At 44.4% G+C, this 13,788-nt stretch overlaps 1 protein-coding gene across 1 annotated transcript; it reads right to left on the bottom strand.

The window, feature by feature from the left end:
* Positions 1-3,789: 3,789 nt before the first annotated feature.
* On the bottom strand, positions 3,790-6,186 carry LOC123162538 (uncharacterized). The gene is made up of 2 exons (XM_044580316.1): positions 5,004-6,186; positions 3,790-4,096 (listed from the first exon to the last, which is right to left on the bottom strand). Exons 1-2 carry the CDS (start codon positions 6,124-6,126, stop codon positions 4,044-4,046), a joined length of 1,176 nt encoding a protein of 391 aa, XP_044436251.1. The 5' UTR covers positions 6,127-6,186; the 3' UTR covers positions 3,790-4,043.
* Between the last annotated feature and the right edge of the window lie 7,602 nt (positions 6,187-13,788).

The raw sequence follows: 13,788 nt of genomic DNA, 5'->3' as shown, positions 1-13,788 counted from the left end.
CAGCTCACACCAAATCCAACGGAGCCACATGACCGAAGCAGCAGAGCAGACGAGCGGGTTCTCCCTCTTCGACACACCTCACACTCCAGAGCAGCACACCCGCCACGCCTAGCCGGTCAGCGCGCCGGACGCGTGTCAGCCGCCACCGCGCCCGGTCGTCGATCTGCGCCCCACGCAAACATCCGGATCTGAGCCACCGCCGCGCGCCGTCCATGCCCCGGCCACACCGGGAGCCTGGACCGAGGCCGCCGCCTCAGCTCCCCATCGGCCCCCCGCAGGAGGCGCGACGCCGCTCCGACCGCTGCCCTTCGCCCAACGCCGCCCCACCCAGAGTTCCCCTGCTCATGAGAGGTGCCGCCTACCGCAGAGAAAAGGAGCCCCGCCGCCGCCTGCTCCACGAGTGATTTGCCCGCGGGAGGCGCCGACGACGGCGAGGGAGGGAAGGGGTGGGGTGGCTGGAGGCCTTGGCGATTTGGTCGCCGCCCGTGTCGCCCCTCGGGTCCATCCTTTTCTTGTTCTCAGAATTATGTGTCTACTTCACTAACACACCACCACTATGTTCTGAACAACAAGATGATGGTGAACCTTAGGTGGGAGCTGGGAGGTATACTTGTTGATGAAGACATCATCCCTTGATGCTCTCCTCATCCGTGCACTGCATTGAACCCGTGGAGGCAGCACGCTATAGCATTTGGAAGAGGTCTGCCGCTAAGATGCTTAGCGCGCTATTTAAAACTATGCCGTGGAGGCAGGACACACTTGAAGAAGTCGCGGGTGCAGACGTTGCTCTCCACCATGGCCAATGCCCATCACACACCAAAGCCGCCCCTGTCACCATCGCTTTTGCCATCGGCCGTCTGGGAGCATCCAGCCGCCGTCAATACCACCAGATGTTTGGGATTGGGAGCTGTCACAAGACAAGATAAGAAGACGACTTTTTTAAGCCTTTTATTGTGATAGATTTTTTTTGAGTCTTTGATTGTTTTCAGGTAGTTACCCGCTTATTCCAAGCGTTTTTTTTTTTGAGAAAGACGGGAAGGCGAGTGACCAGGAGTGCATGGAAGGGCATCGCCCATTATCGCAAAAGGGCAGCTAGAAATGTATGGGTTGTGCTGTTTTCTCGGCCCGATTAAGGAGAATGCGTCGAGGTCAATCTTCGTCAACATGGGGAGCGCCTATAGGGCGCGGCACGCGCTGCGAAGGAAGCGGGCGCGCACCCCCGCTCCCCTTCTGGGCCGGCCCAAATGTGGCCGGGACGCCGCCTGTTGTTTTTCCTTTTATTTTTTTAATAATTCGCGATATCAAATGGTCCTAAATTCCAAAAAAGTTGCTAATTTTGAATAAAACAATTATGATTTCAAAAAAAATCATGATTTCCAAAAAGATGCTCGGTAATTCAAAAATTGTTCATGAATTTGGCAAAAAATGTTCACAAATTAAAAAATGTTCATGAATTGAAAACAATGTTCATGATTTCAAAAAAAATGTTTTTGAAATTGTAAAATTTTCAAAAAATAAGTAAATCATGATTACAGGAAAATGCTCTGGAATTCAAAAACTGTTCATGAATTTGTAAAAAAATCACAAACTTAAAAAATGTTCATCATTTAAAAAAATTCAAACAAATGTTCGCTAATTCGAAAAATGCACAAATTTGGAAAAAGTGTTCATGATTCAAAAAAATGTTCACGAATTTGGAGAAAATGTTCACGATTAAAAAAATGTTTGCTAGTTCTAAAAATGTTCACGAATTTGAAAAAAATGTTCATGATTTTAAAAACATGTTCATGACTTAAGAGAATGTTCATTCATGATTTAAAAAAAATGTTCGTGAGTTTTTAAAGATGTTCACAGTTTCAAAAAAAATGCTCATGATTTAAGAGTACCAATTTAGTAAAAATGAATCACGATTTTGGAAAAAAATGTTCATCATTCAAAAAAATACGATTTTAGAAACAAATCGCGAATTAATAGATTTTCAGAAATTGAAAACCAAGAATAAAAATGAAAACATAAAATTAAAGAAAAAATAAAAAGAAAACAGGAAAAGGAAAAGAAAAAACGAAAAAAGAAAAAGAAAAACCGAAAGAAAAACATTAAAACCCGGTTCAGCGAAGGTTCTAGAACCTTCCCAAAACCGGTTGGGGTTAAACCCCCAAATGGGCCGGCCCATAGAAACAGCAGCGGGCGAGCGGTATGGGATCCCCGGTCAACGTGCTCCTAAGAAACACCCCATCAACGTGTGGGCTGGCTGGGACGCTCACGGTGTGGCAGCTTTTTCAAGCCTGGCTGCGTGTAGCCGGACGACAGAGCAATCTGGTGTGTTGAATGAGCAGATCGGATGGTTCAGAGCGTCAAGTCGCTGTGGAGAGGCGTAGCTCGCCGCGTATACTGTTTCTTAGTATCGTCATCTTGTTCCACATCCCTGCTAACTCTGATGGGCAGAAAGAAGCGCAAGACAAACCAGATGAGATCACTTGGCACTCACACAAGGCCATCTATATAGGTTCAGTCTACAAATAGAAGCAACAACACCTTGCACAAGGATTTGAACATGACCATCACTGCTACCTGCTAGACACTAGTAGGCAGAGAGGGAAACTAGCCTCTGAAAAAGTCTGGATTCTGTTGTTTTCAGTATGCGCAAACAACCACTGAAGGCCTTAACCAACTTGTACAAGGGACAGACTCTGGTGCCAAATTGCCGATTTTCTTACTGTCTATACAGAGGTTACTGAAATAACAGTGAGAGCTAACAAGTTAAACAGTTCATTCCTGCAAGTGTACTTCACACTTGATAAGTACTACCACAACGGATCAATTTTCAGATGGCATGGACCACCACTGGGCACACAACCAGAAAACACAAAATCTACTAGTAGTGATCAAGTTGAGAAATTGACTGGATATAAAACAAAAACAACATCCGACTCCGACTGAATATCAGTTATAACCTGTGTGCTAAGTTGATAACAGAAACTGTACTCAGTGGCGAAGAACGAAAAAAAATTAAGGTGGGGCGGACTCTAAAGTAGAAAAAATATTATGGCAAATTAAATTCACAACATGAGAATACCACTAAGATCATAAGATTGTAGATTGTCAAGCATACAGCAGCAGCACAAATTACCGTACTCAGCACCCCCCCCCCCCCCCCCCCCCCCCCCCCCCCCTCTCTCTCTCCCTCTCAGTAAAAAGAAATAGCTAAATCCTCTGTCATCTCTAAACACTAGAACTAATTTGTCACCAACAATAGCAGCACAGGACCGGCCTCCACGCACTCGCTTGTTCTCAAGTGCAGGCTGTCTCCACAGTCCACACACGTCCATGTATGGCTTTTCTTAGGTAGAATTGGCGTACTGCTGGCGGCATATTGGCTATGTGCGTGTCCTTTGTTTTTCTTCACTAAAATAGCTTGAGATGGTGGTGGACTTGCCCTAATCGCTAATCGATCGATGAAAGCAGTAGTTTACAGGCTGAGGGCCCAAATAACATGGCCCATGTGCGGTTGATGGCCGAGCCCTTCTCTTTCTTTCTCTTTTCCCAGCGACGGTGAGGAAACGAGGCAACTACTCCCTCCGTTCGGAATTACTTGTCACAAAACTGGATGTATCTACAACCAAAATACATCTAGATACATTCATTTCTTCGACGAGTAATTCCGAACGGAGGGAGTAGGAAGCAGCCGGTGCAGCCAGCGATTCAATGCATACCTGTACAAATCGTATCCCACAAAATCAAGGTAGGGCGAACGGCCGACCTTGCCCTACTGGGTCCTCCGCCGGTGACTGTACTAACAAGGATCCTGAATTACTTCCGTTCCGGTACATATTGTTCTCAATTACTTAGGCAAAGTAGTAGATGCCTTACGAATTACAAAGGGGGTTAACAGTTCCATAAGAAATAACCCTCAGTCAAAGCCCATGCACCAATAAGCAATAAATTGTAAAATAGCATAGATATCCCGATGGACACCTAGGAGATAATGTCAGGTTACCTATGCAGTCATCACATTATACTAGCATGTCCCATCAGACATCATCTCACATATTGTTCAACACTTCATCTCCACCATGTACATCACCAATGCCAGTGCCTACAAGCATAATAAGTCGGAAACCGATAACAATCCCAATGGAAAACCGTCGATAGAAGATAGAATTATAATTGGATATATAAGTTCACTGAGAGGTGAATGGTTATTTAATCAATAGCATGAGACAGAAAGAAAATTATTTATTCTCTAAATGTAAATGGACTCCTCACTTGAGAAGACATTTATCAAAACATAAAACATAACTTTATTTAACCCACTGGTTTCAGCTTCCAAATGAAAGGGTGTAACTAGCTTTAAGCTTTGAAAAGTGTCAATGGAGTTACACATTAAGTTGGTTTGGTCTCAGCTTCCATTTAGTTATCTCCCATTTTCAACTGTTATGTGCCACGTTGTCAAGAGAACCATGGTCCAGCACTACATATTACCATAACACAGTTCACGCAGAAGAAATTATACTTTCTAGAAATCATCTTTAGTAAATCAATTCCTTGTCAGACCAAGCAGAATGAACTAAGACATGCCAAAACTAAAACCCTGACAAGAAACATGATAAGCTCGGGCTATTTTTTCCAGTTGTACAACTAAACTAGCTAATCACAGCAGGGCTCTTCCAAAGTAACAAAAACTACTGCAACAATTTCCAGCAGTTACGCATCCGGTGCTGAAATGAAAAGATATGTACTTTAGATAGGCACACAAGACTACATTTGAAACAGCACATGACCAACACACAAGAAGAATGACCTTAAGTACTACTCGGATTCAAAGTTCATCAAGAGAATTTATTTTAAAGAATTCATTAAGCAACAAAAGAAAATATATGTGATTTGAACTTCAATCATCAGCATAACACTCAAGGATATGATAGGCCTTTCAGCAACTAATTACTAAACATAAATTTATCTTACAATACTGCAAAGTAAATTATATAAAGGCTTGCTATTACCTGCAGGATAGAAACATGCAAATGGATAATGGATACAGAAGACACTCAGATCAGAAACTTTCTTAAACTCCGTTGACTGGAGATAGACCATGAAGACACCAGAATCTGTCTGTACAAGGATTGCATTACTCTCCTCGGCAAACCCCACTAAAGCGGGTGAGTATCCCTTGCAAGTTGGTTTGAGCTCCTCAAACTCAATAGCTCTATCGAGCACCCATGCATCCAAACCATCAGAATCAGGCATTCTCTTCCATAATTCGGCATGAAATTGTGAGAGATGGATGAAGCCAAGCCCACCATCTTCGGCTGGGATAATCCATAAATTTTGATAGTCAGGTTCCACAGGTACTGGCAGCTCTGTCACAGCTAGGGTCTGCTTAACCAGATCAAACTCAAGTATGACATTTTGATCATGCACCGGAAGTAACCAGCAAAGGGAGTTCCCAATCGAAGTACTGGCTCTTTCGATAGGTATACTCAATTTCATCTGCAGTGATTTGACGTTGCTCCATATCCCAGTCTCCGATGAGTAAACGCATATGGAAACTCTCGTACATGCTCCGTCACGGGCTACAAGGGCCACCTGGAAATGGCTTGAACTGCAGCCTTGGCCGCCGGCAGGGCGCAGCACCGCCCCGTTGAAGATGAACAACTGGTCGCTGTCCAGCTCTGGTGGGGAGATGAGGTGGCGCTGCTCGCGGGAGACGGGGTCCCACACAAGTAAGCGGCGCGGCGGCCCTGGGCAGAGGAAAAGGACAAGGCCGTGGCGGCAGTCGATGATGCGGTTTCTCTCGTATAGAAGCATGGAGAAGCGAGCGCTGGGGATGCGATCTGGTCGATCCAGCATTGGAAAAAAGGGAGAGGAGAGACTCCCATCGAGGAAGAAACCAAGGAGAGGAGGCTTGCCGTGGTGGGCGCGGAAGAGGCGTTGGAATTGGGGGTCGGAGACGATGCTGCGCCAACGCTTGCAGACGAGGGAGGCCCGGGGGAGGGAGGAAGGCCGCGGGGGGAGGCGGAGGAGAATTTCCCGGAGCAGGTCGTCGGCGTCTGGCAGAGAAGCAGGCGGCGGAGACGGCGGAGCGGTGCGGCGGCGGCAGCGGCGGGGAGACATCTCCCCTCTCATGCTTTTTTTTTTAGCATGTCTCCCCTCTCATGCTGATGGTAGGGCTTGCAGAGATGCAGCGCACGGGCCAAACCTGATGCGGGGCGGAGAAGAGCAGGCAATTTTGACCCGTGGATGAAATCATTTCACAAAATAAACTGTCCCTAAAAATAATAATTTAACTGACCTTTTTGAATGACGCCTGACGCGGAAGCGCCACACCCTACGGTGCAGCGCCTAGCACTCAGACGTTGCATTTTTGTCCAGTGTGGCAGCCCCGAGGCCCACACAAAGCAGTGCAGCGCCTGAGAGCTAGGCGCCACATATGTAATGTGCAGCGCCTAAGTCATAGGCGTTGCACTGTCTGTTACTAGTTGGCTGGCTGGCCCCCCTCCCTCACTCTCCCCACACAAACCCCAACCCCCAAACCATCCCCACTCGAGATTTGCCCCCTCACCCTCTCTCTCCCCCTCTCAAATCCTTCTTCAAATCTTCCAAATTTGAAGATTTTGTCCATGAATTTCGAGCTCAATCCCTCCCTCAAGGTAATCTTCTCCAATCCCTTTGTTTTGACCCAAGAAATGTTAACAAATGCTCATTTGTTGCTAGTTTGGGGAAACCCTAGTTTTTTATGGATCTAAAGATTTGTATGGAGATATGAGATGTTTGTTTGCCAATTTCCTATGATTAGGGTTGTTAGTATGCTAGGGTTATTCTTATGGGTGTTCTTATGTTGGTGCTAGGGTTAGGCTTGTTAGTATGTTAGGGTTAGGGTTATGGGTGTTGTTATGTTGAGCCAAGGGTCAGGGTTAGGGTAAGGGTTGTTGTTTCATATCTATGTTAGGGTTTGTATTCCATGTTAATCCTTGGATTAGTACTCATGGAAGAAATGTTACGTTTTGTTGTTTGAATGCTTATAGGGATAGGAAGAACATGTGTGTTTGTTCATCATGGGGACAAACACGCCTTCTTGAAAGGCAATATTGAACCGGACCCGGATGAGCTTGACATGGTGTTTGATAATAGTCCTAGCTATGCGGATGTCTTGGAACAAGTGAGGAAAGATTTGAATTGGATGGTAGTGATATCGTTGAGTTGGAGGGAAGGCATAATGTTGGTTTTGGAATGCACATCCATTGGAAGACAACGCGTGTGAACTCGAAGCAACGTTGGGTTGCATACAAGGAGACGATGGCCGAATCACTAGACAAGGCTCTTGAGTTATTTGCAATGAAGAAGGTTGATTCAAGTTTGCATTTGGACTTGAACCGGAACCCCTCCCCTTTGGTTGCTAGTAGCCCCCACCCTTGAACCGAGATGAAATTGTTGAACCTCTTTTGACCCAACAAGTGAGGCCAACATTGAGCCCGTTTCCAAACAACCAAAATGAATCTTTGCAAGAGGAGAATGATGAGTATGCGGACGATGACAATGAAGTTGATCTCCATGACAACAATGTGGGTGATCTCGACAAATATCATTTGCAAGAGACAATGGACCATTCCATCCCTTATTCCCATGGCTATGCATCGGATTCGGATGACAAAGGTCCCGATGAACAAGTTGATGAGGAGGGGTTCATGGTGAAGGAGGCCGAAGCTTTTGAGAAGGTATTCGGGCGGGATCATCGGACTACATTGTTCAAGGATGTTAGTCTCGCGGATGAAGCTGTGGTAGATGGCTGCCAAGGTATATATATCTCTTGGGGTTAGGCCAAGATCTCACCGTGATTTGGAAGACGGCAAGAATGGGATTGTGAAAGTGCAACTATCCCTGGATGGTTTTGGTAATTATTAACAACATATAGCTCATTGAACTAATGCTATCTAAAGATGAATATTTCAGGAAAGTTCAATAATTGGCATGGCATGGATTAGAAAATGTGGACCCCTCAAAATGCTAAGGACAAAAGTTTGGCTCAATCTCTAAAGCTCAAGACTCTACATTTTCATTTTAGTGATCCAAGATCACATTGAGTCCATAGGAAAGCCAATACTATTAAAAGGGGATGAGGTGTTGCTTAATGAGGTTCTTGCTCAAAGTGCTTAGTGATATGCTTCAAAGCCCTCAACCACTTTCTCACATCCACATATGTCCCAAACCAAAAGTCAAACTCGGCCCCACCGAAACCTTCTATCTGGCGCCATCGAATTCTGTTGACACAGCCATTGCCACAAAGCCATAGTCACTTCGGTCTCACCGGTAGGGATCTCGGTCTCACCGAGATGAGATTGCAAACTCTATGTTTCCCTTCGTAATGTTTCGGTCCAACCGAGATGAGCGATCGGTCCCACCGAGTTCGCAATGCAAACTCTCTGTTTCCCCTTCATAACGTTTCGGTCCAACCGAGATGAGCGAATCGGTCCCACCGAGTTTGCCTGACCAACTCTCTGGTTAGCTTATTATCAAAATCGGTCCCACCGAGTTTGTGTAATCGGTCTCACCGAGATTACGTTATGCCCTAACCCTAATGAAATCGGTCCCACCGAGTTGACATGTCGGTCCCACCAAAAATCCTAACATTCACATTTTGAACTAAATCGGTTCGACCGAGTTTCATGATTCGGTCCCACCGAGTTTGGTAAATTGTGTGTAACGGTTAGATTTTGTGTGGAGGCTATATATACCCCTCAACCCACTCTTCATTCATGGAGAAAGCCATCAGAACATGCCTACACTTCCAACATATATTTTCTGAAAGAGAACCACATACACTTGTATTGAGACCAAGATCTTCCATTCCAACCACATAAATCTTGATCTCTAGCCTTCCCAAGTTGCTTTACACTTAAATCATCTTTCCACCAAATCCAAATCCTGTGAGAGAGAGTTGAGTGTTGGGGAGACTATCATTTGAAGCACAAGAGCAAGGAGTTCATCATCAACACACCATCTATTACCTTTTGGGGAGTGGTGTCTCCTAGATTGGTTAGGTGTCACTTGGGAGTCTCCGTCAAGATTGTGGAGTTGAACCAAGGAGTTTGTACGAGCAAGGAGATCGCCTACTTCGTGAAGATCTACCCTAGTGAGGCAAGCCCTTTGTGGGCGATGGCCATGGTGAGATAGACAAGGTTGCTTCTTCATGGACCCGTCGTGGGTGGAGTCCTCCGTGGACTCGCGCAACCGTTACCCTTCATGGGTTGAAGTCTCCATCAATGTGGATGTACGATAGCACCACCTATCGGAACCACGCCAAAAATCTCCATGTCTACATTGCGTTTGCTCCCTCAAACTCCTCTCTTTACCTTCATGTGCAATTGTTTTACATTCCGCTGCTATACTCTTAGAATTGCATGTGTAGGTTGATTGCTTGACTTGTGCAAAGTTGCTAAAATCTGCCAAGACTTAAAATTGGGAAAAGGCTAGATTTTTATTTGGTCAAGTAGTCTAACCACCCCCCCTCTAGACATACTTCCGATCCTACAAGTGGTATCAGAGCTTTGGTCTCCATTTGCCTTGATTTCCATAGCTTTTAGTGATCATAGCCTTGGTTTCACAACCTATGAGAGTATGGCGTCTAGCGAGAGAAGTTACCACCGTATAGGTCCTTGCTTTGATGGTACTAATTTTGCTAGTTGGAAGCATAATATGAAAATGCATATTCTTGGACATAACCCTGCCGTTTGGGCTATTGTGTGTATTGGCTTGCAAGGTGAATTCTTTGATGGGAGAGAACCGAACCATGAAGCTACCGCGGAAGAGTTGAAGATGTTGCAATACAATGCTCAAGCTTGCGATATCCTCTTCAACGGATTGTGCCCTAAAGAATTCAGCAAAATCAGTCGTCTTGAGAATGCAAAGGAAATTTGGGATACCTTGATTGATATGCACGAAGGTACCGACTCCGTTAAGGAATCCAAATTGGGTGTGCTTCAAAGTCAGCTTGACAAGTTCAAAATGAAGGATGGTGAAGGTGTCACTGAAATGTACTCTAGGCTTGCTCTCATCACAAATGAGATTGCCGGCTTAGGAAGTGAAGAGATGACCGATAGATTCATCATCAGGAAGATCCTAAGAGCCTTGGATGTAAAATATGATATCGTGTGCACATTGATTCAAATGATGCCCAACTACAAAGATCTCAAGCCTACGGAAGTCATTGGAAGAATTGTTGCTCATGAGATGTCACTCAAGGATAAGGAAGAGCTTCACAACAAGTCAAGTGGTGCTTACAAGGCCTCATGTGATGCTCCCACATCATCAAGTGAGAAACAAACCTTCAATGAAGAATTGAGCCTAATGGTGAAGAACTTCAACAAGTTCTACAAGAATAGAAGCAAGGAAAGAAGTTCCAAGTCGAGGTCCTACAATGACAAAAGATCTTCTAGTCGTGAGCGTAATTGCTACAACTGTGGAAGAAGCGGACACTACTCAAATGAGTGTATGACTCCATACAAAAAAAGAGAAGATTCTCCCAAAAGAAGGAGTAGGAGAGAAGAATCACCACCAAGAGAGAGAAGGAGTAGAGGTGATCGGTATGAACGAAGAACCTCTCAGAGAAGCAAGGATTCGGAAAGGAAGCACAAATCATCAAGGAGGTACACAAAACGAAGACATCAACCTCATGTTGGTGAATGGGTATCCGGCTCCGACTCCGACCATCACTCCGAAAGAAGTTATCACTCCGACTCCAAATATACTCAAGGTGAAGGTGTTGTCGGTCTAGCACTTGTGTCAACCAACTCCTACGACATATTTGACTCACCAAATGAAGGAATTGGAAGATGCTTCATGGCTAAAGGCCCAAAGGTATCACACCCCGAGTATGTTGATTTTAATAGTGATGAAGATGATTTGCTAGGTGATGATGATTTACTTGTTGACAACTCTAGTGATGAAAACTATGATGAACTTGCTACTAATCATGCTAATCAAGACAAAATGAATGATGATGATAAGAAGGAGATTGAGTGTCTAACTAAAGAACTAAACACTCTTAAGTTAGCTCATGAGACTACCTTGGAAGATCATCGAGAACTTTTAAAGGCTCATGAGAAGCTACGCTTTGAAAAGCTCAACCTTGAGCAAGAGCATGAGTTTTTAAAGGCAATCAATGATGATCTTCGCAAGAAAAGTTCTTCTTACATTGCCAAGCGTTTACTCTTGTCTACTTACATGCCACAAGTAAAATCTAGCAACAAGAACAAGAAAGATTCTTCTTCAAGTAGTAATAATAATCATGCTAAATCCAATATTGTTGCTTCTAGTAGTTCTCTTGATTCCACTAATAACTCTCTTAGCCAAGATACACTTGAGCAAGAAAATAGCTTATTGAAGGGAATTATAGAGAAATGTGTTTACAAGAGCCTTGCCGGAAGTAAGCAATTTGAGGAAATTGTATGCAAGCAAGGAAAGCACCGGAAGAATCAAGGTGTTCGTTGTGAACGAAAGTTCAATGCCAGTGGAGTTGAGTGGGAAGAAGATCAATACCCCAAGACAAAGTTTGTTCCTCAACAAGAGAAGTATGATCCTACTTCTTTCCGGACACAAGCTCAAGATGATCTTCCACCACAAGACCACGAGAAAAAGGGCAAGGATAAGCTTCAAGAGGAGATTGATGCATTTGAGGAAGCTCCAAAGGCCTTTGTCAAGTGGGTTCCCAAGACTACATCAAGTTCTAATTCATCAAGTACGACTACAACCCCAAGGATTCCCATCAAGATGATGAGGATCCCGAAGAAGAAGAACTAGAAGAGTTCTTGAGGGTGACTCCGCCAACAAACTTCACTCGTATCATTTTGGCAAGGACAAATGCAAACAACTTCCACATATTGCACTAGTTCAAGGAGTCACAAACCCTCTTATTGGTAAGACAAGGGACAAGGTAACCTAATGCTTTCATGGACATCAACTTGTGTGTACATCTCTCTATGTCTATGGATATCCTTGTTTGTTCCTTGTGGGACTAACCCGTGTAGGTATTGAAAGTGCAACTCACTCCAATGGATTGCTCTGAATGATCTACATCAACATAGAGCATCCACATCTTCAACACCTACATGAAGTCATCATCGACAAAACCCAAGGTTAGTTCATCCCTCTTAGGGGGGATATCACATCTAGGGGGAGCTTTGCTCTAATCAATTGAGTTAAAGCAACTCTAATGGTGTGAACACATCAATGCTTTATGTAAAAGTGGTAACCCCACTTATGCTTAAACGATGAGTATGACCTATGATCAAATATTCTCATTTGACTCCTAAGTCAATATACTCATATATAGATGACCTAGTCATCACCAATTGCTTGATAGATGCTAGAGTGTTTGTGCATGCTTTTTCACATATTTCATTTGCCATTTCATTGTGTGAGCATGTTGGATGCATGTTTTACTCATTCGAGGACATCCACTTGTTGTTTTGATTGTTTGATCTTTTCCTCTTTTGCCAAATGGATGGACAAGAATGCCTAAGAACACCCTCTAGCTATCTATGCTTTTCTCGTCTCAAACTCTATTCATGCTACATCACAAAGTTTGATCAAGTCAGATTCGAACCACTCTGTGTGAGGAGCACTCAGAGTCCCCGATTCGTCATAGACTTAAACTTCCAAAACCTCTTTGTGCAATTCGGTATGACCGAGTCGTCCATTTCGGTCACACCGAGTTCACCAAGTTGATCTAGGTTTTCCATCTCGGTGCAACCGATTTGAACTTTTCGGTCACACCGAGCTGCAGTAACCGCTTGCGATTCTGCATCTCGGTGCCACCGAGTTGTTCCACTCGGTCACACCGACAGGGTCGGGATATATATACCCACGGGTGAGATTTTGGAAATTTCTTCAAAACCCCTCAGCCCGCGCGTGTGTCTTGCTCTGCCTTCTCGGGTCTCCGGATCATCTCCTCGCCGCCAGTGACCTCCCGCCACTGGTTTTCGTCGCCGTCAACCGAAATCTGCTCCGCCGTTGTCGCCGTAGCGAACTCCCGCTGAACTAGGGTATGGGTTTGATTCCTTGTGCTATTTTCCAACTCCGATTCATAGCACATAGCTTTGCCATGATCTTTACCACGTATGCAAACAATCTATCCAGAGAAAACATCCTTTAGATTAGATTAGATTTGAAAATTTAGGGTTAGGTTTCCGCCGAACTCATCTCGGACCGACCGAGTTGTAGAAATCGGTCTCACCGATTTGGCTTAGGCCATTGCACATGCGCTTTTCGATCTGACCGAAAACTGCAAATTGGTGTGCCCGAGTTCAATTCTCTATGAAACCCTAGCACTACTAGAAAAACAGCTATAGCCAATATGGACATTAATGGTGCACTATACATGTGGTGCGCCATTAGTAAATAGTAATGGCGCACCATGTATAGGTGCGCCATTAGTAACCGAAACAGTAATGGCGCACCAGGTGAAAAGTGCGTCATTACTAAGTGCGCCATTACTAACTTTGACCAAGGCTTGACCAAGTCATACACATAGTAATGGCGCACTTTGTGAAGATGCGCCATCACCAAATGCAACCCCCCCCTCCCGGTGGACCGCCTTTTCAGTTTTAAATTTTTTAAAGAAAATGATGGAAATGTCAAAAAATAAAAGAAAATAAGTTTCCCATGTGATATGTGGTCTAGTTGTTGGGAAAATTTACAAATATGAATTTCGACTTTATTTGCAAAATCTCTCTGGAATTTAGTAAAATGGGCATAACTTTTGCATACGAACTCGAATTAAAAAGTTTTTTA

This window comes from Triticum aestivum, chromosome 7B, assembly GCF_018294505.1.
Source record: "Triticum aestivum cultivar Chinese Spring chromosome 7B, IWGSC CS RefSeq v2.1, whole genome shotgun sequence".
In the NCBI taxonomy this organism is placed as follows: domain Eukaryota; kingdom Viridiplantae; phylum Streptophyta; class Magnoliopsida; order Poales; family Poaceae; genus Triticum; species Triticum aestivum.
This window is presented reverse-complemented; position numbering and strand designations above follow the sequence as displayed.